General features: G+C 61.9%; 2 protein-coding genes across 4 annotated transcripts in view; one reads left to right on the top strand and one right to left on the bottom strand.

The window, feature by feature from the left end:
- PNCK (pregnancy up-regulated nonubiquitous CaM kinase) overlaps nt 1-23,761 on the bottom strand; it is a 51,867-nt gene extending 28,106 nt beyond the window's left edge. The window contains exons 1-12 of one of the 2 annotated variants that reach the window (XM_056108699.1): nt 23,550-23,761; nt 23,211-23,280; nt 22,358-22,489; nt 22,191-22,265; nt 21,969-22,107; nt 21,749-21,872; nt 21,595-21,670; nt 21,407-21,519; nt 21,230-21,308; nt 21,064-21,151; nt 20,830-20,974; nt 20,335-20,725 (exon numbers count right to left, since the gene is read on the bottom strand). In XM_056108699.1, coding sequence (XP_055964674.1) covers nt 20,837-20,974; nt 21,064-21,151; nt 21,230-21,308; nt 21,407-21,519; nt 21,595-21,670; nt 21,749-21,872; nt 21,969-22,107; nt 22,191-22,265; nt 22,358-22,489; nt 23,211-23,278 — 1,032 coding nt within the window. In that variant the 5' untranslated portion in view covers nt 23,279-23,280; nt 23,550-23,761 and the 3' untranslated portion in view covers nt 20,335-20,725; nt 20,830-20,836. Of the gene's footprint in view, nt 1-20,334; nt 20,726-20,829; nt 20,975-21,063; nt 21,152-21,229; nt 21,309-21,406; nt 21,520-21,594; nt 21,671-21,748; nt 21,873-21,968; nt 22,108-22,190; nt 22,266-22,357; nt 22,490-23,210; nt 23,398-23,549 lie in introns of those variants that run through there. The other variant, XM_056108700.1, reaches the window with a different exon arrangement.
- DUSP9 (dual specificity phosphatase 9) lies at nt 1,101-8,297 on the top strand. Of its 2 annotated transcripts, none has more exons than XM_056108693.1 (4): nt 1,101-1,267; nt 5,623-6,042; nt 7,397-7,840; nt 7,931-8,297. In XM_056108693.1, exons 1-4 carry the CDS (start codon nt 1,252-1,254, stop codon nt 8,233-8,235), a joined length of 1,185 nt encoding a protein of 394 aa, XP_055964668.1. In that variant the 5' UTR covers nt 1,101-1,251; the 3' UTR covers nt 8,236-8,297. The 2 variants fall into 2 exon arrangements, with proteins under 2 accessions (XP_055964668.1, XP_055964669.1); XM_056108694.1 differs by lacking the exon at nt 1,101-1,267 and adding an exon at nt 5,261-5,289.
- Nucleotides 23,762-26,037: the final 2,276 nt, after the last annotated feature.

The following is a 26,037-nucleotide window of genomic DNA, read 5'->3' as shown; positions in this document are numbered from 1 at the left end:
CATGCCTCGGGGCACCAAAGCTGAGCACCCAGGATGTCCTACCAAACGCCTGACATGCTGGGTGGTCAAGGAGATGGGCCGGGGGCCTTGGGCGCTGAGAGATCTCATCAGAAGCTGGCAGGGCCTGAGCGGAGCCAGGCGGAGCCTAGGGTATAGCCAACCCGCCTTTCACTGCCGCTATGTGCTTGCCTTCACCCAGGCACGGGAGCCCCCCCTGTGGCTGCCCGAACCCCTGCAGCTCTGCTCCTCCTGGCAGGCAAAAGCGCAGGCACGTCCGGGGCATCCCAGGTCTGCCCGGCAGATGCCGCCACCAGCTGGCACTGTCCCTGAAAGGCTCTGGAGCTGGAGTCCGTGGGGCAGGCACGCCACAGATGGGGCCGTGTGAGCCCAGGCGGTGCTGGGTGGGGAAACAGAGGCAGCATGCCGGGAAGGGCCCCTCCATTCCTCAGGGGAATTCCACGCCACCGCACGTGCCGGGTGGCCCAGGGCCACAGAGCAATTGGCATCCGACCGTGCCCCACTCGGGATCGTGCCAGGCTGGTGGAGAAGGGACGACCCCGCCCAGGGCCCCACCACCCATCCTGGCAGCCTTCGTTCTACGCAGCTGGGGCCCCGGGCTCCGAGGCCAGGACGGAAGCGGCGCCTCCCCCCGGCAGCGCAGCTCTGCCACCACGCCAGCACGTGAGCACTATCAACGCACTGCCTCAGTTTCTCCCGCCAGAGCACGGTCAAAGTCTCCTGGGACTGGCAGAGAGCAAAGGAGGTCGTTGCTGGGCACCCAGCGAAGCCAGCCAGGCAGGGCCTGGGGCTGCCCCCTCGCGGCTGAGCCCCCGTCGCTGGCGCCGCCCCTTCCTGGCACCGACACCCCCGAGTCGGCTCCGGGAGATGGGGAGAAAGCTGGGGGGCTCCGGGCCCCGGTCGCGTGCCCCCTCCTTGGTGGCGCAGCCCGCCCCCTCCCCCCCGCAGACCCCTCCTGGGCCGGGGTCCCCTCCTCGGCGCGCCGCCGCTCCCCACGCACGACGGGCGACACGGCCCCTCCTGGGCTGGGGGCGGAGAAGACGGCGGCCGGGGCGGGGAGGCGGCGGCGGAGGCGGGATCCGGAGTTGCGCTCGGCAGCCGCGGCGGCCGCTCAGCTGCAGGCCAGGCCGCCGCCCGAGGCTCCGGCGGCTGCTGCGCGGTCCGTTCCGGTCGCCAGAGCTTCGGAAACTTCCCCGCCGCGAAGCGCAGAGCCGGCGCGGGGAGCCGAGGCCAATGGAGGGCAGCGGAGGTGAGCCGAGCCCACGGCATCCCGGGCCCCCACCCCCACGCGGCCTGGCCGCCCCCGACGTGCGCTCCTCCACCCTGCGCCCCCAAAGTCCGGCCCCGGAGAAACCCGCTCGGGCGCGCCACCGTACATGGCTCCCGTGGCCCCCCGCCACGCACGCTCCCTGCCCCTCACGCGGGCACAGCCACGCGCGCCCCGGCCGCCTCGGACATGGGGCCAGCATCATCGCAGACCGCACATGCGGAGGACACACCCAGTCGTGCGCACACACTTGCCGCGGGTCCTTGCCCTGCCGCAGGGCTCCAGACCCCCAGCCAAGGCTCCCCACCCACGTGCGCAGCCAAAGACTCTGCAGTCCACCCCCCACTCGCCCGCACCCCAGCCGCCGTGCCCCTCCTAGCCACACCCCTCCTGCCTCCCCGCAGGAGCTCCCCTGAACCCCCGCACGCGCTCACACCTGCTGGATTCCGGTGTCCGTCCCCGGCCGCCCCCCACCTCGCCCATAGCCCCCAGCCGCCCGCACATCCCCGGCCCCCCCACCTCTGGCTGGAGAGGCCTCAGGAGGCTGCAGCTTTGGGGGCATCTGTGCCCGAGGCAGCAGAGCCATCGCAGCCCCTGTACCTCTCTAAACAGACTGGCTTCCCCGGGGCTGGCTTGGCCGCTTCCCTGACGAGGAGGGTAGTTAGGGCCCGAGGTTCTCTTAGGTGAGGAGGGGGGAGGGGAACTGGCCCTGGAATGGGGGTGTGCTGGGAGCTCGGGGTCGGACGGATGCGGGTCAAGGCGAGTGGCTGGGCTGGGGGCGAGCGGGAGCGCCGCGCCTCCGCGGCTCCCTCGCGCAACAATTGGTTTCATTCACTCGTGCCTTCTTTGTTCACACGCATTTCTTCCTGAGCGGCGCGTGCCAGGCCCTGCACCGGCGAGGGGGGGCCTGCGGCCAGCGGCGGGCCAGGCACGCGCCCGCCCCGGCCTCCGAGGAACTCCCCGCCCCGCCAGGAGACCGCGCACGAAGGAGCGCCGGGGCCAGGAGCAGAGCGTGGAAAAGACTCGGGATGTGACAGGGACGCTGTCGCCGGGAGTTGCATTCACGGCCACGTGACCTGGCCGCCACAGCCCCAATCCTGCTCCCCTGGCCCGGCGGGTAGCTCACAGTCGGGGGTGAGGGGAGATGGCAGGTCTGGCGGTGGAGGTGTGGCGCGCTTTCCGGACGCGCCTGGCCACCCGCGGGAGCCTGCCCACCTCTTGGCCTGGCCGCGGGAGTGTGGGGGGCGGGGAGGGTCGGGGGCGCCCGGCGCGGGTTGAGCGGCCAGAACGCAGCCTGGGCCCCCTAGCCCTGGGAGCGGGCGGGGCCGGGGACCAGAGTCCTGGCGCGCCCGCCTGGCGAGGGTCGGGGGAGGGAGGGGGGCTTGGCTGCGCTCAGCCCTGCAGTGCGGAGGTGGCAACAGGTTCGAGTTTGTCCTGCTGCTGGCGCGGCGGGCGCTTCTGGCACGAGGCGCCCGAGCGCTCCCTCTGGAGATTGAAGCCCGGCTCCTCTGCGCTGGCTCTCCTGCCGGGAGGGCTGACCGGCCGGGCCGCGGAACTCGAGCCCAGAGCGAGGGCTAGGAGGTGCTGCCCAGCTCCGTCTGCCTGCTGCTGTCTCCTCTGCTTCCCTCTGGTCACCTCCTCCAGGCAGTCCTCCTGGGGCTGGCCATACCCGCTCCGGCCACACTGCCCTCTTCAGAAGGGGCCGGGGCGGCAAGTGTCTGTGGGCCACCCAACCCCGCTGCCCACCTGATGACCGCAGCACAGACAGGGCTGATCCCTGGCGCACCCACTGAGGTCCTTTGCCCCTGCCTAGTCGAAGGTGCCCTCACAGCTGCAGCAGTCTGAAGGGGGCCCCCAAATCGGGTGCTCACGGCCAGGAGGCAGCCCACCTCTTGCCTTGGAGAGAAAAGATATCAGAGCTTCAGCCCAGGGGCTCCGTCCCAGACGAGGGCCCCCTCCTTCCTGGAGCCTCAGGGAAGCAGATTCCCTGCTGGCCCAGGAGTCTGGAAGGCTGCCTGGCGGAGGTCACACGGCGGGGAGGGCTGACGAAGGGGCGAAATCTGTGAAAGAGGTGGGGGCCGAGAGTGCTGCCCCCAACCTGGGGTGCAGGCTGCAGCCGCCACGTCCCAGCGGGTGGCCCATCGGATCCCGCAGGGACGACTGCAGGCCGCCAGCTCTGGCCCCGGCTCCTGCCCCGCCGGAATGCCCACCCACCGTGCTGGCAGTTTCTCTGGCCACTGCCTGCTCCTCCGTCCCTGGACCAGGGTCCCCAGAGGGTGCAGATTTGTTTTCAGGTCTGAATGTGTGTTGCCAAACGAATTTCCCTAAGGCCCTGGCGGACAGCTCATCCTCCCGCCGCGAAGTGGCAGCGGCTGGCAGTGCCCTGCCGGAGGGAGCGGGGCTCCAGCCGAACACTTTCCTCGTGTGTTGAGTGACAAAAGGGACCGGGGTGCCTGCTCTCACCGTGTTTGCCCCTCTTGCCATGTCCCCCTCTCTCCGCCTGCCCAGACTTGCCCCCAAATGTTTGATCCAGGCTGCGTCTCCTCCTCCCTCCTGGTCCCTGGCCCATTTATCTATCAGAGGCTTAACCTTTTGATCAATTTGTCTGAGCTTTATCTTATCTGCTGTACATTTCCCTTCAACTCTGCTATTTGCTCTCGATGGGTCTGAAGCCGAGGAGGGCCGTGCGTGTAGGAACCTCCCCCACCTCCTTGCATTGGCTCAGCCTTATCACCCGGGGATTAGCTGGGCGCTCTCTTTCTTTATTACTGGCCTGTCCTGCGCTCTTGTGAGTGCGAGCCAGCGGGCGCCCTGTCTGGACCTCGTGTATCCATGGAAGGTATGGCGGCCTCGGGCTGGCAGGGCCGGGCAGCGCAGCAGGCCAGGAGGCAGACGGGCTGGTGGGCGGCGGGGGAGTCCAGAGGTGAGAGGTTTCGCGGGAAGCGCAGGGGGAAACGGGCCATCGAGGCGGTGAAAGCCGAGGCTCGCAGCCCCCTCCCCCTGCCTTTTGTGAGGTTGGTGCAAATGAGGCTCCTGGGGTGCCCAGCGTCAGACCCCCGTCTGCCTGCCGCCTCCCCGACCGCCCGCGCCGAGCTGCCTGCCGGCCGGCAGGAAGGGAACGGGACTCAGTGGCTGCGTTCTTCCCGCCTCCCTGATTTCAGTGGGGGCCCCCGCGGGAGCCCAGAGCCGAGGGGATGAGGGGCCCTTTGTGGGGCTGGAGGCACGCGGGCCTGTCAGAGGGCAGGACGGTGCCTGGAAGCCCGTGCGCTTGGCTGGAGGCCGCTCTGGGGCCGGGGGGCCCAGGGCTCTCGTCCCCTCCCCTCCCCCTGCCTCCAGGGGCCTGACTGGCGCCGGCCAGGGGAGCTGCGGCTGGGCCCCCTGCCGGGCCCCTGACCTGCCCTTGGCCTCTGCCCCGGCCCAGTCCCGCCGGGGTGGAAGCCCCAGCTCAGCGCGCCACTTGCGGGGGGGTGGGCTGGGGTGGGCTGGGGGGTACCCGACCGCTGTCCCTGCCGCCCGTTGGCTCCCGGGCCCCCTGAGCCCGCCCCCGCCGCCCCGCCCCGATAAATGGCAACCCCACACCCCGAGGCAGCGGCTTCCAAGGTGCGAGCGGGGTCCCGCAGGCAGCGGCGGCCAGGCGGGCGCGCAGCAGCGGCTCCCACGTGCGCGCGGCTCCCCGCCCCGCCCCTTCGCGGCCGGCCGCCCGGGACTCCCCGCGGGGGCTCGGCGCCCCGGCCCCCCACTCCGGGACCCGCGGCGATCGCACCGCCTCCCGCCGCCGATCACGCTGCAAATCTCTCCGTCTCTCTTCCCTCCCTCCCTCCCTCTCTCGCTCTCGCTCTCTCGCTCTCTCGCTCTCTCCCTGTCTCTCTCTCCCTCTCCCCTCTCGCGCGCCGTCTCTCTCTCTCCTCCCTCCCTCCTTCTCTCCCCCCCCCCCCCCGCTTTTTTCCTCCGGCGCCGCCTCGGTTCCTGGCTCAGTTCGCCTCGCCGAGGGGCCGGGGACAGAGGTGAGGAGGATCTCTCGCGCGCTTCAGGCCCCAAAGTCGGAACTTGGGGATGACTGAGGACGAGGGCAGGCAGAGGGAGAGACGCCGAAAAGGGGGTGTGACAGGAGGCGTCCCGCGGCCCGGAGGGTGATCCGACGCCCCCCTGCCCGGCTCTCCTCTCGCTCCCCGCGACGGAGCGGCGCCGGGAGCCCGAGGGGCGGCCTCGGCCGTTTTTCTTGGGGGCCCCGGGACCCTTCCCGCGTGTCCCGCGGACGGAACGGGAGAAGGGCGCGGCGGGAGGGCGGGCCGGGCCGCGGGCCCCGCTGCTCACGCGGCGTCTCGGTCTCTCCGCAGAGCCGGCGGCCCGACGTGCCCGGATCCGCGAGCCCATGGAGGGTCTGGGTCGCTCGTGCCTGTGGCTGCGCCACGAGCTGGCGCCCCCGCGGCCGCAGCTGCTGCTCCTGGACTGCCGCAGCCGGGAGCTGTACGAGTCGGCGCGCATCGGCGGGGCGCTGAGCGTGGCGCTGCCCGCGCTGCTGCTGCGCCGCCTGCGGCGGGGGAGCCTGTCGGTGCGCGCGCTGCTGCCCGGGCCGCCGCTGCAGCCGCCGCCGCCCGCCCCGGTGCTGCTGTACGACCAGGCCGGGGGCCGCCGCCGCCGGGCGGACGCCGAGGTCGCCGCCGCCGCCGCCGCCGAGGACTGGGAGAGCGAGTCGGTGCTGGGCACGCTGCTGCAGAGGCTGCGCGAGGAGGGCTACCTGGCCTACTACCTTCAGGGTAGGTGCGGGCACGCGCCCCTCCCCGGCCCGGACCCCGGAGTCTGCGTCGGGAAAATGCGGGGGGCGGCAGGGGGACGGGGGCCGGCCAGCTCTGGCTCGCGGGATGCTCCGAAACCCCAGTGAGGGCACCTCCCCCACCCCATATGCACATACTGAACTTCTGGGAGGGATGCATTCCTAGGCATGGAAGGTTCTGGAAGGTTCCCCACCCCCAGGGGAGGGGGGGTCGGACACACCACATAGCCTGAGGTCCAGAAGAGGGGGGCTTCTCTCCCACGGCCCCCCAACTTCACAGAGGGACACGTGAGCTCTGTTCTCGTCATGGAAGGTTCTGGAAGGTTCCCCACCCCCATGAGTGGGGGGGCGAACAGACCGCATAGCCTGAGGCCCAGAGCGGGGGCTCCTCTCCCATGGCCCCCCAACTTCACAGAGGGACATGTGCGGTCTGTTCTGGTCATGGAAGGTTCTGGAAGGTTCCCCACCCCCGTGGGTAGGGGGGCGAACAGACCACATAGCCTGAGGCCCAGAGCGGGGGCTCCTCTCCCATGGCCCCCCAACTTCACAGAGGGACATGTGCGGTCTGTTCTGGTCATGGAAGGTTCTGGAAGGTTCCCCACCCCCATGGGTGGGGGGGCAAACAGACCACATAGCCTGAGGCCCAGAGGGGGAGTCCTCTCCCAGGGCCCCTGAATTTCACAGAGGGACATGTGAGCACCTACCGGTCACAGAAGGTTCTGGAAGGTTCCCCAACCCCATGGGAGGGGGAGCAAACAGACCACATAGCCTGAGGTCCAGAGGAGGGGGGTCCTCTCCCACGGCCCCTGAACTTCACAGAGGGACACGTGAGCACCTTACCGGTCACAGAAGGTTCTGGAAGGTTCCCCACCACTTGGGGGAGAGTGTGGGGGGTCAAACAGACCACATAACCAGAGGCCCAGAGGAGGGGAGGCCCCTCTCCCATGGACCTGCAGAGCCAGTGAGGTGGTCCCAGCAGGTCTTGCCCTAGGCCGAGGTATGGGAGAGTTTTCCTAGGCTTCCGCCCCTCATCTCAGAGGACAGAAAGGTCAGGACCAGCCCCTACTGTCCCAAGGAGGGGAGGGCCCGGAGCTTCAGTTCTTCCATGGCCTTCCCTGGGTACCTGATGCCCCCCCAGGCTGGCAGTCCCTCTCAACCCTGAGGCTCCCTTCCTGACTCCACTGGGTCTTGCTGCTCTTGCACCTCCTACTTTGGGTGTCTCTGCTCAGGCAGTCCTTGTCCCCACCCGAGGCAGTGGGCTGTGCTCTAGTCCTGGGGTCTCTGGGCTCCCCCTGCAGAGCGCAGCCCAGCAGGCCCTTCCTCCTATCCCCTTCTAGGTGGCTTCAGCAAGTTCCAGGTCGAGTGCCCTCACCTGTGTGAGACCAGCCTCGATGGGCTCCGGGGCGCCGGAGCCCTGGGATTGCCCAACCCCGTGGTGGGGCTGGGCGTCCTGTACCTGGCGTCCGACTGTGCCGACGCCGACTCGGAGCGTGAGTCCACAAGCAGTGGCACGGAATCCGAGGGCACCATGCTGCCCCACGGAGGGCTGCTGCCCTCCTACCCGGTCCAGATCCTGCCCAACCTCTACCTGGGCTCCGCGCAGGATTCTGCCAACGTGGAGAGCTTGGCCAAACTGGGCATCCGCTACATCCTCAACGTGACGCCCAACCTCCCGAACCTCTTTGAGCAGAACGGCGACTTCCACTACAAGCAGATCCCCATCTCTGACCACTGGAGCCAGAACCTGTCCCAGTTCTTCCCGGAGGCCATTGAGTTCATTGGTGAGTGGCCTCGACGCCTCGCCTCCGGGGTCAGGGGGTCGGAAAGGGCTCCTGGCTTGTGCTCATGTTGCTTCTCCTCCCCCACCCCAGATGAGGCCCTGTCGCAGAACTGCGGGATCCTGGTCCACTGCCTGGCAGGTGTCAGCCGCTCCGTCACGCTTACGGTGGCATACCTCATGCAGAAGCTGAAGCTGTCTCTCAACGACGCGTACGACCTGGTGAAGCGGAAGAAGTCCAACATCTCCCCCAACTTCAACTTCATGGGCCAGCTGCTCGACTTCGAGCGTACCCTGCGCGCGCAGGCGCGCATCCAGCAGGGTTTGGCTGTGCCCGACATCCCCACCTACTTCACCACCCCCACCAGCGAGGGTGTCTTCGGGCTCGACACCACCTAGAATACCACCTAGGGCTCGCCCTGCCCTCCATGGGGGGGAACGCAGTAGGAGGGAGCAGAAAGAAGCAGGAGCGCGGGGACAAGCCTAGCAGGAGACACCCCCCCATCCCCCCACTTGAAACCCAAGAAACCCTATTAAACACGCCTCTGGCCTAGCCCTGGGCCGCAATGCTGCACACCCACACAACCGTGCCTTGTGCTTCTTTCTTGGGGAGGGGGAGAGGGATTGCCATCCTAAGGGACCACCTGTCCTGCCAGGGTCCCACAACGGCCGCCCAAGGGCCACTACTGGCCCCGGAGCTGGGGGGGGGGGAGGGGGCGTCTGGGTGACTCCTGCTGGCAGCGCACACTGCATCCCAGCAGCCGTGCATCTGGCTCCCGACTGTTTACCCACTTGCCGTGTGAAAAGATACCTTTCTCCCTCTCCCCCCAGATGTCGTGCCCGCATCACTGGGGCTCTTTGTCACTGAGGGTGGTCACACTGCTGCGAGGAGCCGGGGTCTCCGGGCAAGAGCGGCCTGGGGGAGGGGACAGAGGCCTGGATTGGGCCGCTGTGGGTTGGAGGGGCGGGGAAGGGCCCGCGCCGCCGCCGCCAAGACACACAGGGTCATTCATGGCAGTGCACACCCGCCCCTCGTGCCGCGTGTGTCTGTGAGGCGGCAGACGCAGAGGTGGGGCCGCGGCTGAGTACATGGGAGGGCTGGGGGGGAGGGGGGAACTGCCCGCCCCTCCCCCACCTCAGCTCTGCCCATTAGCGCCTGTCCAGTCATCCAGGACACCTCTGGGGTGTGAGGCGATAAAAGGGAGCAGGAGGCCTGGAAGGATACCTTGGGGCTTGAGGTGCAGACTCAGAACATGCCTCTGGAGGTGCCGGGGGGTGCCCTAGAGCCTGCCGGCAGCCGCAGGAGCGGCTCTGCAAAGCGAAGCCTCCTTCGTGCTGACGCAGGCTGTGAAATCCCAAGGAAGCCAGCCGACTCGCGCTGACCGCCCAGCCTCCGCTCCAAGGCCTCCTGCCCAGCAGGGCTGCAGCTTGTCAAAAGCTGTGATTCTGGAAGATTCCAGCTGGAGATTCAGGAAGGGAAGGGCACAGGAGGGCGGGTGGGGGCAGGCTGAAGGAGAAGGTGGCAGAGGCGGTGAGAGCCATGTGGACGCCACCCCCCACCCCCCGAGAAACCCTGCTTCCTGGAGCAGAAGGGATGGAGGCCGAGCGGAGGGCAAAGTGAAGGCCAATCTGGAGGCTGAGCCTGCTCTGGGCTGAGTGCAGGCCCTGTCTGCTGCCCGGCTCTTAGCTGCTGATTCCTAGGCCTTCCCAAGCCCTCTGAGTCCAAAATGCATGGACGGGGGCCGGAAAGAATATAGTGGGGAGACCCCTCGCCTTGCCTGCGGGTGACCTGGGTTCAATACCCAGCCTCCCATAGGATCCCCTAAGCCCACCACGGGTGATCTCTGAGTGCAGGGCTAGGAGTAAGCCCTGAGCACTGCGGGGTGTGGCCCCTAACAACCCCCCACAAAATGCACGTAGGGAGCATACGGCGTCTAGGCTCACGGCAGCTGGGCCAAGCCTCATGACCAGTCACTGTTGGACGGGGGATGGCCACTGCAGAGACGGTCTGTTCAGGGACTGGGGCCTCCTGCTTGACGCCAGGTTCTGTGGGACTCTGGGCCTGGATAGGGCTCCTGGACACTGGAGAGATACGGGAGTGGACTGTGCCCATGCCTTGGCCACACATTCTCACTGCTTACACCCTGGCCGCAGTGCCCATCCTTCCTTTAGTTGCTGGGCAGTCCCTCCATTTTCTTTTACATTTTATACATGCTGTCATCATTCCGGGTCCCTGGAGCACCCCCTCCATCTCAGCATCAAGCTTTCCTAATGCCACGGGGACCTGAGAGGTAACACCTGGTCCCCCCAGCACTCCTAGGAGGCTGAAAGTAGCCCTGCAGGTGGCACACCCTAATGCTTGACCCTAAGACGGAAGGTGTTCCTGGATTATGCAGGGGCTGAGCACTGCACTACGCAGCCCTTTAGCGGAAAGAGGAGCAGGAGAATGACAGATCACGAGTGATCCAGCCACTTGGACTGTGCGTACAACAGCAGGGAAGGAAATGTGCTGCACCCCAGGGGGCTAGCGGGTAGCTGATACGCTTGCCTGACACCACACAGGGTCTTCCGGCTACAGCCAGGGGTGACCTCCGAGCACAGAGCCAGGAATAGGCCCTGAGCACCACTGGGTGTAGGCCAAGCCCCCAACCCCCACCACCCACAAAGAAGTGAGGTTATTTGCTGTGACCTCGGATCTGGAGGAAGCATTATAAAGGACACCTGGTTCTGAAAGTGTCGAGCTGGAGCCAATCTGCTAGAGTGCTCCAGGCAGAGAGGGGTCCTCTCAGAGATGCGTGGAACAGCATGAGGGGACCGGCCCCACATGAGCCTGGAAACCGTGTCTCGGATGACGACAACCCTTAACAATGGCAAAATTGCAGACGTTCATCAGGAGCACTGGGCATCTCCGTGGCACTTGGAGTTTGCAGCTGAAAATAATGATTTTATATTTGGGTTTTGGGGCCACAGTGGGTGGTGTTCTGCCATTCCTGCCATCATGGGTGATATCACAGGTCGTTCCTAGTGGGGCTGCAGGGGCCATTGACGCCATCCCCCAGCCCGATACAGTGTCTTTTCAAAGTTCCAAACGGGGGTTGGAGAGAGGGCTCAGTGGGCTGAATGTATGCTTTGACCCCCCATACCACAGAGTCCCCCAAACACCGCCCAGAGTAGTCCCTGAGCACAGAGTCAGGACTAACCAGTGAGAACTACCAGGGGTGCCTCCAATATAACCAAACTGAAAAAAAAAACCAAAATTCTAGATGAAGTAGTGGAGGGGGAGCTCCCAACAGTATCCGTAGACATGAGCACGATTCTCCTGTGCAAGAATCTTCTCCAGATAGCCCAAGATGCCCTGTAGAAAAGTCTAAGATGTGCGAGGAAAACATCACATGTACAAAGGAACAAGTCAGCGTGACTCAGAGGCACCCACGAGGCTGGGGCTCAGGGATTAAATGGACGCCGGCCCAGCCCCAAACTAGGCATGTGCCCTAACCCTGGTGCAATCACTCTGGACCCAAGATAAAATAAGATATTGTTACTCCAAACATCATTAAGCAAAATAAACCTACTACATTCTCTAGTGACTGACAGGCAGCTTCTTTCTAATGCAGTCCAGAGGCAGGTGAAGGCCAATAAAGTTTGAAAGAGCCACTCAGACAAGTGAGGGGACTCACACATCTGCTCCCCAGAAAACACGAGTTTATTTATTTATTTATTTATTGCTTTTGGGGTCACATCGGGCAATGCACAGGGGTTCTTCCTGGCTCTGCGCTCAGGAATTACCCCTGGCAGTGCTCAGGGGACCATATGGGATGCTGGGAATCGAACCCGGGTCGTCCGCGTGCAAGGCAAACGCCCTACCTGCTGTGCTATTGCTCCAGCCCCAGAAAACAAGAGTTTAAATGACAAAAACCATTTTTTTGATCCAGAAGTCAACCTCAGTCCTCGGTGAGCAGCACCAAGAAGAAGCTGACCAAGAGTTTGGCTGCCACTGTGCTGAGGCTTGAAAGATGGGGTGCCTGTCCCACACACAGGGCTGGGAGGAACAGCGAGTAGCCCGGGCCCTGCACTCTCCTGGAAAGCCTCCAGGCTCCACACACGTCCCAGTGGGAAGATCTGAGAGTGGCCTGAACAGTGAGAAAAATTCTCCATCAGACACCTGTCCACTCAGCACTCAGGCCTGACCACGCCGCCTTGGCAGGTGAGGGACAAAGCCTGTGCTCAGCCAGCCATCCCATCTCCTCAGCCCTGGGCTTACATTCAAAGGCAGGTCATGATCATGAGTTTGATTTGGAAGCCAACCTGGGTGTGCTCAGGAGTGCAGGGATCACTCCTAGTAGGGCTCAGGGCTGGGACCAGAATCAGCAACGTGCAAGACAAGTGCCGGACCTGCTGTGCTCTCTCTAGCATCCTGAGATACTTCGAAATGGACAGCGAGACGCAGCATTGCACATTGCAGGGAAAGTGATTCTGCCCCAAACTTTCCATGGCAGAGACAAGTTTGAAAAGACCACACAGAAACCTCTGGAAGGAACGGAAATCTCCAAAGCCTGAGTGAACTACTCTGAAGGCAGCAGGAGAATATCAGTCGAGGGAGAAGGGCAGTCCAGGAGATTGTCCAGCAGGCTTCCCGGAGAGAGCTAGAGGAAGAACATCCGGTCAGCATTCCTCTGGAAACTATATCCAGCAAAGCCAGCCTTCAAAGACATTCCCAGGGCAGCAAGGACTGAGACCATTGATTTCTAAGGTACTTCTTTCCAAGAATTAGGAAAGAAAGGAAGGCGCGAGAGTGATACCACAGAGGGTAAGGCACCTGCCTTGCATGAAGCAGATCCTGGTTCGATCTCCAACAGCCCACAGGGTCCCCTGGTCACCTCCAGGAGTGATTCCTGAGTGCAGAGCCAGGAGTAAGCCCTGAGCATTCATGGGTGTGGTTCAACACCCCCCCCCACACACACAAACATTGTCATCCTGTTGTTCATCGATCGTCTCGAGCAGGCCCCAGTAAGGTCTCCTTCGTTCTAGCCCTGAGATTTTAAAAAGTGCCACATTTGAGGCTCTTTCAGGGTCAGGAGAATGAGACCCACCATTGTTACTGGTTTTTGGCATATTGAATACGCCACGGGGAGTTTGTCAGACTCTGCCGTGTGGGCAGGATACTTTCGGTAGCCTGCCAGGTTCTCCAGAGTAAGAACTGGATGATAAGATGCAGCCACGCGCTTCCGGGAGCAGGGTTAGATAGTCTCTGGGTCTTGGCCGTTGATGGGATTACACGGCCGGGGGCAGTTGGTGGGTGTAACGCCTACATACTGGAAGATGGGGCATCTCGGTGGAGGAGGCCCCATTCCCAATCCGAGCAGTTTTGGAGATCAACGCCCCGGGTCCCGCACACCTGGGTTCCTCTGCTGGTTCCTTCATGAGTGAGGTTCGTCCGAACGTGTGGAGAGTGATCTTAAGCATGGCTGTGGCTGGAACACAAATTAAAAAATTAAAGTCTGGGATCGGAGAGCCCGGCAAGCTACCGAGAGTATTCGATATGCCAGACACAGTAACAACAAAGTCTCCAATGGAGACGTTACTGGGCCCGCTCGAGCAAAAGTCTGGGAATGGCCAGTGTTGGCAGAGATGTGGTGAAAAGGGCACCCCCCCATTCACCGTTGCTGGAAATTGTTATTGAGTTCAACTTCTCTGGAAAGCAATATGGGGATTTCTTTAAAAATGTAATCAAAATCAAAGGAAGAATGTGGCACCGGAGCGGCAGTACAGCAGGTAGGGCACTCACCTGGCATGCAGCCAACCTGGATTCAATTTCCAAACCACATATGGTCCTCTGAGCCCTGCCAGCAGTGACCCTGAGCACAGAGCCAGGATTGAGTATCACTGGGTGTGCCCCAAAAATAAAAATCAAAACAAAATATGTAAGAATAGAGCTGCTTTATGACCCAACGATCCCCCTTCTTGGCAGCCACCCCCCAAGACAAAAACAAATATTACTATTGGGGTTCATAACTCTTTTGTGGCAAGGAATAGACTGCGCATCATCTCAGCCCTTTTCTACAGGCGAGGCCTGGGCTATGGCCGGCTATGTTTTAAGCCTCCTGAGAATGAGGATCCAGGAGAGCACATCTGCCTGCGTAAGTTCGACTCCTGCTGTGACCCCACACGCCCGAGTACATCCTGAGTCACGCTGCTGTTTGGGTCCCCTGCCACCCAGAGGCACGTGAACCCCACAACAGAAGCATTGAAGCAAGAGGGTGCGTGCCACTGTTGCAGAGAAGGGGGCAGCATGGGATGGGGCGAAGCACTGTTGCTGTTGCGGCTCTCAGAAGTCAGATTGATCCTGACAGTTCTATTGTCCATATCCTGGTTCGTCTTCTTTCTGCTTTGCTCAATTATTGAAAGTGAGTGTTGACGACTTCAACTATTATGACTGAATTGTCATTTCTCCTGATGCTGTTTTGCTTTATGCATTTGGGAGCTGTGTTGTTAGGAGTCTATGTGTTTATAATTATTCGATTTCTCTGTTGAATCAACATTCCTCTCTCTCCACACACACAATTTTGGGGGGACATAGTGCACTGAGCATTTACTCCTGGCTCTGTCTGTGCTCAAGGGTCACACCTGGAACTGCTCAAAGGACCATATGGAGTGCTGGGGATCAAGATGGGGCCGGGTGCTTGCAAAGCACATGCCCTACCCACTGTACTATGTCTCCAGTCCCCTATGCCACTTTTTTATCCATTCGTGTGTGTTTGGACATTTGGGTTGTTTCCATATCCCAATTATTGTACTAAGTGCTGCAGTGAACATAGATATGCATACAATTTTCCAAGCCCCACCCACTAACACTGACCCCTAAGTGCAGAGCCAGCAGTAACGTCTGAGCACTGCTGGGGATGGCCCCAAAGTAGAACAAAGCCCCAAATATTTGAAAATTGAATAGTTTTCTATATAATCTATGAGTCAAAGAAAAAAATCAGTGAAATGTGTCTGTCTGTCTGCTTTCCTCACAGCTCTGTGCCTCAGGCTCACTGCAGGGAACATGCAGCACTAAGGATGAGAGCAGGGCCAGCCACCTGGAAGGCAGGCGCCTTAGCCCAGGTCATGCCTTTCTGACCCCTACAAGGGAAATTGGAAGATGCTTGAAACAAGAAAATACGGCACCTCAATCGAAGTGTGGGGTGTGACAAAGTGAAAGCATGGGTTGTGGCTAGAGTAGGCAATTTCTAGCTTTAAACCCCTACGCCTGACGAAAAGTCTCAAGTCAGGAGCCTAATTATTGCCCTTACCCGATTAGCAAAAAGGGCCAGAGAGACAGTAGAGCGAGCGGTCTGCCTTGCATGCAACGGAGCCGGTTCGATCTCCAGCAGCACACAAGTCCCTCCAGGAGGGACCCCTGAGTATAGCCAGAAGTGTCCCAAAAGTCCTACGAAGATGAGCAGAGTAAATCCTAAACGAGCAGATGTAACTTGAGTGCGGACCTGAATGAAATAAGCAATTGGAAACAATCGAGAAAAATCAATGACGACAGAAGTCAGTCCTTTGACATGATCAAGAGAATTTAACTCAGCTAGACTGAGACAGCAAACAAACAACAACAAAAAAAAAAGATGACCGGCACCAAAAATAAAAGATGGCCTACTGACCTACAGAAATGTAAAGGATGATAAACAGGAAACTGTTCTGAACAATTTCATGCCAACCTGTTACGCAATGCAGATGAAATGAGTGAATTCCTAGGATGACAGTGACCGAAACTCACTTCCAAGGGAATAGAAAGCCGGAAGAATCTTACAAGAATGAAGTTGATGGCTGGAGAGATAATATGGGGGGTCAAGGGTCTTGCCTTGCGTGCAGTCAACCCTGGTTTGATTCCCAGCACTCCATATGGTTCCCCAGAGTCCCCCGCCCCCACCCCAAGAGTGATCCCTGAGCACAGCCGGGTGTGCCCCCCACCTGAAAAAATAATTAAGCTGAATTGATCACTGAATATCTTTCCACAGAGAAGACACGGGCCCAGATTTTCTTCCAGATGAATCCCATCAAACAGGGAAAGAAAAAAATGCTGCTTGTCCCTCACCTCCAAGGGCAGAATAGAGTGGAAACATACCCCATCTCATCGATACACCCACGCCAAACACACCCTCAGAGGAAAGAGGCACACCACAGCCTCCCTTACTAACACTGGGGCAAAGCCCTCGTCACAATACGCATGCTGAATCCAGCAAGATTTAAGGGTTCTAGGCCATGATCACTGAGAGTTCTCTCAAGAACATGAGCGTGATTTAACATCTGAAAATCCATTTATTATGCTATATTCATAGAACAAAGCACAAAACCAGCATGACTACCTCGGCAGGTGCAGAAAACTTAATTTGACAAAATGTAACACCCAATTCATGGTTTGAAAAAAATCACTTTTCAACAAACGAGTTGACAGGAGCTTTGTTGAGATGATAAGAGGCGGTCACTTGACAAAAAATGCAGTGACTCTGACACGGAATGAGGAAACATTGCAGCTGGCCTGCCTGGTCTGGGGGACAAGGTGCTTTGCTGCTTGTTGTCACATAGTAGTGGAGGTTCTTGCTAGCACGCGGAGAAAAAGGAAAAGAAGAGGCCCAGGGGAATGGAAAGCAGCTACATCAGAAAGGAAGCAGTAACTCTCCTTTGGTTGAGAGAGGGCAGAAGCTGAGGGCGGTGCAAGGGTGGGAACAAGGCTCCCTGGGGGAAACCCTGAAGAGAATACTACTCTGCTTTATTTGCTTTGGTTCATACTCGGCTGTGCTCAGGGATCACTCCTAGTGGTACTCAGGGGACCCGATGGGGTGCTGGGGACTGAACCTAGGCCAGCCTCATGCAAGGTGAGGCGCCTCACCTCTGTACCGTCTCTCTGGCCTAGTCAAACATGAGAGAAGTAACCTACTGGGGGTGAATGAGGGCTCCAGGCTTGGTGGCGTGTCTGGGGTGTAGGAGGCCTCAAGGCCCATCCCAGGTGCTTCTCATGGGCTAGACGGAAACTCCATCCCAGCGGTGCTCAACTTGGGAAAGACTCCCCATGGTGCTCAGGGGACCGTGTGGGCCCAGGGATCAGATCAGGGTGGGCCACACGCGAAGCAAGTGCCTTGACTTCTGTACTATCTCTCCCACCCCGAGAAATGTTTATGTTCTCATGGTTCTGAAGGCTGGAAACCCAAGACTAAGTTCCGGCTGATTCTGTTTCGGGGGGCAGACACAAACTTCTCACCATGCAGGCACTTGGCCTGGCTTCAGAGGGCGTGTGGCGGGGCAGGAAGACAGCTCGAGTTCTCAAAGAACAAAGCCAGCCGCCCAGGCCGCTCCTGGGACCTCATTTCCTGTTGCTTCCTTCCACCCCACCTCCAAAGACAGTTGCGAGGAGAACCAGGCTTCAGCATGAGGGATCTGGGCGACGAAAGCCTTCAGTCCACAACAGGCTCCAACTTCATCTACAGACTCACGCCACCTGTTCTAAATCCCATCTGCCTTTTTTTGTTTGTTTTTGCAGAATTCACAAGAAGCCACGGGTATCTGACACAATCTGGAGCTGAACAGTTTGGAGTTGGGGGATCTAGCTTCACGTTTCCTTTGTCAGAAGTGGCAATAAGCACGCAGCACGCCGTTGCCGCAGAGGCCAGAGAGCACGGGTGGCCTGTCAAGTGCAGCGAGTACCCTCGGCTTCATGCTTCAGTGTCCTTGGGCGAGCTGGTGGCAGACTGGCAAGAACGGGCTGGAACACGCTGCAGGAGCTCACAGCCTCGCCAGCTACCCACATTCAGAACGGACTTAGTGGGGGGACAGCTACTGATCAAGAAGGTTTAAATATACGGCTGCGTGAGTCTAGAGAGAGGACCGTGGGGAGAGTGCTGGCCTTGCATGTGGTCAACCGGGGTTCAATCCCCGACACCGCATATTGTCCTGTGAGTACCACCAGAGCTGGGAGTTAAGTCCTGAGGAATGCCGGGTATACCTTCCCCCACCCCCGCCGCCCAAAAGAAGATATGACTGATGCCAGAGGGAGTTCCACAGGCTAAGCACAGGCTCTGCATGCAGAGACTCAGGTTCGATCCCCAGCACTGCTTGTGTGGTCCCCAAAAGAATGAAAAAAGGTAAAAGGTAAAGGCCCTCCTGTTGATCGTCGATTTGCTCGAGCGGGCCCAGTAACGTCTCCATTGGAGACTTTGTTGTTACTGTGTCTGGCATATCGACTACTCTCGGTAGCTTGCCAGGCTCTCCGAGAGGGGCAGAGGAATCGAACTCGGGTCGGCCATGTTGGCCTCTTGTAAGGCGAACGCCCTACCCGCTGTGCTATCGCTCCAGCCCAAAAGAATGAAAAAAGAAAGAAAAAATTATGAAAAACTCTTTGGAGAAACGAACAGGTCTTGGGGCTGGAGAGAGAGTAGAAGAGGTGCTGGCTGTGCCCGTGGCTGACCCTGGTTCGATTCCCCGCACACAGAGGCTCTCCTGAGCACTGCCGGGAGTTGCCAAGCAAAGAAAGAGACTGATCTCAGATCCTTTGGGCCGGCTGCCCTCCCCAGGCCTCGAGAACACTCCCCTACTGAATCCCCAGCAACCAAACGGGATTCCTCTTTGGTTCTTGGAGTGGGATCCCCATGTTGTTTTTTTTGGGGGGGGGTCATACCATACAGTTACAATGCTCACAACTTACTCCTGGCTCCATGCTCAGCGATTCTTGGTGGGGCTCGGGGGACCCTATGTGGTGCCGGGGATCGAACCCTCCCCGCTGTCCTATGACTCCTGGCCCTGGTCCCGTACTACTTATGTGATGCGTCCATAAATACGGGGCTGAAGCCAGGGCTAGCACAGCAGGTTGCAGGACCCCCGTTCTTATTCCTGAGACCCCCCTGCTCGCCTCCAGTCGCCCACTGTTCTCCAGCCCCCTTCTGAAGCCTCCCACCAGGATGGCCACAGCGATCCTTGGCCCTCCAGCAGCCCCTCGCTGCATACAAGAGGGGTCTCTCTAGGCCCCCCGCTCTGTGGCCATGGAAAGACTCCCCAGCCCTGACTTCCCAGCGAATGTAAGGAAGGACTTTGGGGGCAGAGGATGGACAGGAAAGGCCAGGCCCACACTGGCATCAAGGGGGTTCTCCAACTTGCTGTTCTTCCTTTGCCTGCACTCAAGAAGGTAGAATGTGCTGTGGGAGCCTCCCTAGCCTCCCCGGGTGCCCCCAGAAACTTCCGCTCCCTGTGGCTCTGCTCAGAGACTCGGTTCCTGGACAGCTCCAGCTTGGTGCTCAGATGCCAAGAGCAAGGAGGCAGCACCACCGTCCTGGGATGCGCTGATCATGGCTGTGCCCACTAGCAAAGCTTCTCTTTCTGGGTCCCTCCGGACCCTCCAAGCTGCCCAGTGCACATCCAGTTCCCGAGCTCCCCTGTCCGTAGGCTGTCCCCAGCAATTCCTCCACATGGCCCAGAACGAGAGCCCCCCTCAGTGCTCTGTCCCTGACATCCCGTTCACAGCCGGGCCCAGCACCCCCTCGGCACCTGAGCCTGGACAGTTTGCCCAGGAACTGTAGGAACTGCCTAAGTGATCTCTGCCCCATGGAAGAAGGGATAACGAGGCACTCTCACTCTGCTCTAGCTCTGCACTCTGAGAGGAGCAGGCAGGAAATCTCCCCCAAGTGAGACGAGGGGTGGGGGATGGGGGGGGGCTCTGAGCTGGGGTTCCAGGGTTCCAGGCGAGGTGTGGGCACCCAGTGCTGGGAACTGCGGATGAGCTGGAAAGGTGGGGCCTTGGCGCCACCTACTGGTCACAGGCCAGGTTGCACCCGCATCCCTCCACTGCGTGGCGATGCCGGCGCCTGACTGGTTCGCAGACATCCCTTCCTGCCTTGCGGCCAGGTCGCCCACAGCTGGGAGGGGAACCAGCCAGGCCTGAGGTTGTCGGGCGAGGTGGAGCACGTGATCCTACCAGCCGGCGGTCACCATGGCGATGGACGCTCAGCGCCTTCGGGGAGCCGCCGCCGCCGACACTCTCAGCCCAGGCTGATTCTGCCCCAGATCCCCACCCCTGGTATACCCAAAGCCTGCCCAGCCTCTGCTCTGGGACCCGGCAGCTGGTTGTGGAAGGGGAGGGCATGGGCCGTGGGAAGGCTCCCCAGAACTCAGAGTGCTCCCCTGCTCGGGCTAGAGCCAAGGAGAGACCCTGGAGTCCTTCCCGGCTGGGCACGGGAGTATACCCTTGGGGTATGCTCTGCGGTTCTGGTCGTCCAAAACAGGGTGGGGCAGGGTGAACCCCCGGCGCATATCAGTGCAAGGCACCCAGGGGCACACACATCTCTGTCTGCAAGTCTGCTGCCGGGCAGGACGGAGGACGATGGAGCCAGCAAGGGGCCCTGGGGAGAGGCCGCAAGGGAGGGGGTCCGGGGGGCATTTGGCTGCCCCCTTCCCCTGGGCGACTCTCCCATCCACACCCCTTCCCATCCCTGCCCTTGCCCCCCATCGTTCCAGCACACCAGACACTGCTCTCTGTGTTTATTGATCTGGGGGAGTCAAGGGGGGCTGGAGGCCACTGCACAAGCGGAGCAGCCACAGTGAGCGAAGCACAAAACAACCACAGCCATGCGGCCAGCGGAGCCCTGGAGCCCGCATGCCAACCCCTCGGGCTTCCAGAGGGTGGGCGGCAGCGGCGGCGGTGGCGGCAGGGGAGGGGGCCCCCACACACATGCGCTGTCAGCCCTGGGCCAGGGTGGCACCCGGGCGGCAGGCCGCTCCCAGCTCAGCACCCTGTGCATTGAAGACCTTCTTGAACTCTCCGGCAGAAGCCAGCCCCGGGGCCGGGGGCAAGGGGAGGGATGTGAAGGGGCCAGAGGCGGGAGGGGCCAGTGGTCCTGGTGGCCCGGGCCTCAGCCTGGAGGAGGACAAGCCCAGGGCAGGGGGCCGCTGCCACGGTGCTCCTCACCCACAGCCCTCCTCCCTCCCAGCTCCCGGGGGTGCAAGGCGCACGCCACCCACCTGGGCTTCACCACTTGGGGGCCTGGCTGGGCTGGAAGCCCGGGAGGCTATGGCTGGCCGGTCTCCGCTCTGGGCCCTCCTCCCCATCCGGGCTCTGCCCCAGCTTGCGGATGTGGCGCAGAAAGGAGGTGGCGTTGAAGGCTCTCTGGGGGAAGACACTGGGTCAGGCCCGGAAGCGCCGCCCTCCTCCCTGGCCTCACTCATCTTCTGGGACGGGTGGGGGCCCGCACCCACCTTCCAGTGGGTCCGCGCAAAATTCCTCTGAATCTGCTCACTGACAGAACACAGGATGTCCTTGTCGAAGGCTGCGTCCCCAGAGATCCTGACAGGAGGCCGGGAGTCAGAGTGAGCCTTGGGGTCCCGCTGGCACTGGGGCTGCGTGGCCAGGGGTCCCACTCACCAAAGGTGCTGTAAGGCCTGTTGGCAGGTGAACCGCTTCTGGGGGTCTCGTTCCAGAAGGTGCCGGATGAAATCCTTGGCTGGAGCAGGGGGCGCGGTCAGCCCAGCCCGTCTTACTGCCCCTTGTTTTGAGGCCCCCTCCCAACCACCCTGAGCCGGGGGCCCCTTTCCAGTTCACCCGATTCTGAGATGTCATCCCAAAACGGCGAGTCAAACTCGTAGTTGGCCCTCAGGATCTGGCTGAAGAGTTCGGGGTCGCTCTCGTCGTAGAAGGGGGGGTAGCCACACAGCCTGGCACCCACAGTCAAGTCAGCCCGCGGCCTGCCCTCCCCGACTGGGCAGGGCTAGGCAGGCCGCAGCACTCACAGGATGTAGCAGATGACGCCCAGCGCCCACACGTCCACTGCCTTCCCGTACGGCTTCTGTTCCAGGAGCTCCGGGGCTGCGTCGGGGACAGACATGGCAGCCCGGAGGTGGCCGCCCGCACCCGCCCGCCCATGACTCCCCGGCCCCCACCTACCCACATAGCCCGGGGTCCCGCACGCAGTGCCCAGCATGTTTCCCGCCTGGATTTTGGAAAGGCCGAAGTCGGACACCATGATCTTGGAGTCCTCGAATGGCGTGGCGTACAGGAGGTTTTCGGGCTGCAGCAGGTGAGGGCGAGGGGACAGCAAGGGGTCAGGTCGCGGACGGCCGCCACCCCGCCTCCCCAGGCCCTCCGAGTGCCCCCCGGTGGACACCTTGAGGTCGCGGTGCACAATGCCCAGGCTGTGCAGGTAGGACACGGCGCCCAGGACCTGGCCCACCAGGTGGCTGGCGTCCTTCTCTGTGTACGTGCCGCGCTCCATGATGCGGTCAAACAGCTCGCCCCCCGTCACCCTGCCAAAGGGGCGTCTCAGCGCAGCTCCCCAGCCGCAGGGCGTTTCCCCCCCCCCCCCCCCCGCCCACCAGCCCCTGCTCACAGCTCCATGGCCAGGTAGAGGTGTGAGGGGCTCTCGTGCACATCCTCCAGGGCGACAATGTTGGGGTGGCTGACTCTGCAAGGGCAGGAAGTAGCTGAAGGGCTGCGGGAGGGCACGGGGGTGGGGGGGGACAGCCTCCGCCCGAAGGGGACGGGCTCCCCGCACACCTGCGCAGCACCGCGATCTCGTTCTCCACCAGGGCCTCCTTGCCCCGAAGCGCCTTCTTGGGGATGCACTTGAGGGCAACCAGGTGTGAGGAACCCCGCTCCTGGGCCAGCACCACCTCGGAGAAGGCGCCCCTGCGGTAGAAGGGGGAGCGAAAGGGGGAGAGCTGAGGCAGGTGACACAGACAGCCACCCACACGTTCCCAGGTATCCACACACGGGCACGCCCCAATTACAGGCACACTCACCCACATACATGCACATGCACACTCATCTCCACACATGCGCGGACCCCAACATGTGTGCACTCACATATACGCACGCAACCCCGTTCATGCACACCCCGCATATAGGCGCACACACGATCAAACACGCGCACACAATAACATCACCAACTTGCATGCACACATAATCACACGCATCCACTCGCACACCCACTCACATGCTCACACGATCACATGCGTCCACACATGTCCCATTCAGTAACCCGCTCACATGAATGGACACGTTCCTAACCGCCGCCCCCACGCTCACGCAGGCACACATCCACACTCATCCGCACCCAGGCACAAACCACATACACGCAGCCACGCACACCTGTCCACCGTGGCCCGCACGCAGCTACACGTCGACAGGCGTCCACACCGCCGCACACACATCCACACACAATCACACGCATCGCGCTCGCACGCACACACACCGACACGCGTGTCCAGAATCCCACTTGCACGCCCCCGCACGCGCCGACTCGCCAGCACCCTGCCGGCCAGGGCCCTCGCCCCATCCGGCCACACTCACGGCCACAGCGGCCGACGCGCTCACACCCACTCGGCCAGCCCCGCGCGGCCGCACTCACGAGCCGAGCTTCTCGCGAATCTCGTAGACGCTGCTGATGTCCTCCGTCTGCTTCTTCAGCAGCAGCATGTCTGGGGGGAGGCGGAGGGAGGCGCAGCCACCCTCGCGACAGCCATCGCCGCAGCCCCGCCGCCGCCCCCGCAGGCCCCCGCACCCCACGGGCCGCCTCGGGCCTGGGCCACCGCGGAGCCCCCATCGCGCGGCCCCCGCCCCGCCCCCACCCCCGGCGAGCGGGCGGCCCCCGACAGCCCCCCGCCCCGGCAGCCCATCCCGGTCCTCGGCGCCCCGCCGGGACCCTCCTCGTCAGCCGCCCCCCCGCACCCCGCGGCCCGAGAGGCACCTGCGACCCCGGGCCGCCACGAGCCCTCGGAGACCGGGCCGGGCTCCGCTGGCCGAGGCCTCCCGCGTCCCGAGCTGAGCGGCGGGGGCGCGCCGGCGTGACAGGTGGGCGCGGGCACGACGGCGCTGCGGCCCGGAACGAGCGCCCGCCCGGTGCGGACCCGCAGCCCCAGCCGCAGCGTCGCCGCGCCCCCCGCCCGCCGGCCCCGCCCCCGCGCGCGCGCCCGCCGCGCCCCCGGCCCGCGCCCCGCCAGCCCGCCCCCGCCGCGCGCGCCCGCCGCCGGCACGCCGCGGCGAGGCGAGGCGAGGCGAGGGCCGTGGGCTCCCGCCCGGCCCCCGGCCCTTTGCGCCGCGGCGTCCGCGCCCCCTGCCCCTCCTACCCCACCCGGTCTCTCCCCGGGCAGGGGGACCCCCGGGCCCCTGGCACGAGTCAAAGGCGAGTGCTCCAGCGGGGGCGGCCTCGCGGACCCCCAGCCCGGGTGCTGCCGCCGCGGCCCAACCCCACGGCACTCGCCCTCAACGGCGCCACCTAGCGCCTGCCCGCGGCCTTGCCCCCGGCGCCATCAGGTGTCAAGTCGAAGGGCACCTCCTCAGAAGGCCTCTCCCGCTCCACCCTGCTGGCCCGCAGAACCCCGCCCCGTCTCCAGAACGCTGCTCGCTCCGGGCTTCCCCACGGCCTGCCTTCTCGCACACTTTGCAGAATACTCCACAGGCAGGCCGGCAATTTTGAGGAGAGGCCTGGGGTTCCGTATGAGGGTCCGAGGATGCGTTAGGAACGGCCCAGGCACCCCTGTGGGCACTCAGGGGCTTCCAGGGCCTCAACAGACAGAGCTCGGGGGACCCTATGTGGTGCTGGGGATCAAACCAGTGTCTTAACCCCCCTACTAGCTCCTGAGCAGAGCGTGTTGTGTTTTTTGGGGGGTCACACCCTACAATCTCAGGGGTTGCTCCTGGATTTCCAATCATGAATTACTCCTGGTGCCGATCAGGGGAGCATATGGGATGCCAAGGACTGAACCTGGGTCAGCCGTGTACAAGGCAAACACCCTAGCCGCTGTGCTATGGCTCCGACCCCCTAAGCAGAGTATTTTAAAAATCCTCTTTCGAGGCGGGAGTGATGGCACAGCGGGTAGGGCGTTTGCCTTGCACGCGGCCCGACCCGGGTTTGACTCCCAGCATCCCATACGGTCCCCCGAGCACGGCCAGGAGTAATTCCTGAGTTCATGACCCAGGAGTAACCCCTGTGCATCGCTGGGTGTGACCCAAAAAGCAAAAAACAAATAAAAATCCTCTTTCCCACGTGGGAGATATAGCTAAAGGGCTAGGTGCTCATGCTGGGCAGGGAAGGACCCAAATTCAATTCCCAGACCTGTCTGGTCCCTTGAGCAACACTGGGACCGACCCCTGAGCACTGAGCTTAGAGCAACATGAGTACCACCAGGCAGGCCCCCTCGAATTAAAATCAACCAAATCTTTGTGTTTGGTTGGTGTTGGTTTGAGCACCACACCTGGCTTTGTTTGGGGCTTACTTCTAGCTCTGCATCCGGAGATTACTCCTGGCTGTGCTCAGGGAACCACGTGGGGCTTTGGGGATTCAACCAGTGTCAGCTGCTTCCAAGATAAGTGCCCTCCCCACTGTGATATCCAGCCCCATATCAAGCAAAACGAGCAATCTCCACTCCCACAGGACATGTGAGAAGGCCCTGCCCGGCTCAGCCACTCCTGCTTCCCAATGCACCCACCATCCGTCAGTTCAAACAGGGCCGACCCAGGCCTCCCTCCCCTTGGGTCATTCCCAGATGACCTTGAAGACACCGGAAATGGCAGAAATGACACCACTGGAGGTTTGTTCTACTCTTCCCCAGTCATGCCTGTGCAGAGTGACCACGAGAAACATGATCAGAGCTTCTGGTTGCAAAAAAAAGGTGCCCATGGGTAGAGAGGGCACCGGGTGGCCAGGCCAGAAGCAAGGCAGGAGAGGAGAGCGGCATGCCCCGGCATGAAGGGGCACATTGCTGCTCCCAGTGTTCGTGCGAGACCCCGGAGGTTATCTCCCCAATGTTTTCGGGGGACGGGTGTTCAAAGATCTTTCCTGGGGACAAGGAGATTGCTCAACAAGCTGAGCACAGGCCTTACACTTGTGAGGCCCAGGTTCAATCCCCAGGACGCCATGGTCCCCTGATTACCACCAGAGGTGATTCCCCCCCCCCCATCACCAAGCCAGGATGATCTCTGAGCACTGCTAAGTGTGACCCCCCAAACCAAAAATCCTCCCTATGAATCCCATGCAAGAAAAGCAAGTCAAAGAGCTCAGAGAGCTTTATTTCCTACACGGAAACTAGCAGATCTGTACTAAATCTGTGGGTACCCTCTGGAAACGGGCCACGGAGAAAATATGTCATCGGAGATAGAAGCCGAGGGAGGGGCAGCGCAGACCTTGCACGCAGCTTGTGGCTCCTCTGCTTGCAATTCTTGGCACTACCTATGGT

The sequence above is a fragment of the Sorex fumeus genome, unplaced genomic scaffold (assembly GCF_029834395.1).
Source record: "Sorex fumeus unplaced genomic scaffold, SorFum_2.1 ptg000232l, whole genome shotgun sequence".
Taxonomy (NCBI): domain Eukaryota; kingdom Metazoa; phylum Chordata; class Mammalia; order Eulipotyphla; family Soricidae; genus Sorex; species Sorex fumeus.
The sequence above is the reverse complement of the archived record's forward strand: the minus strand, read 5'-3'. Positions and strand labels throughout refer to the sequence as shown.

Excerpts from the sequence above, each read along its gene's own strand:
- DUSP9 (XM_056108693.1), top strand. Across the intron at positions 6,043-7,396 it reads CCTGGCCTACTACCTTCAGG|GTGGCTTCAGCAAGTTCCAG; the intron begins GTAGGTGCGGGC and ends ATCCCCTTCTAG. Across the intron at positions 7,841-7,930 it reads GGAGGCCATTGAGTTCATTG|ATGAGGCCCTGTCGCAGAAC; the intron begins GTGAGTGGCCTC and ends CCCCCACCCCAG.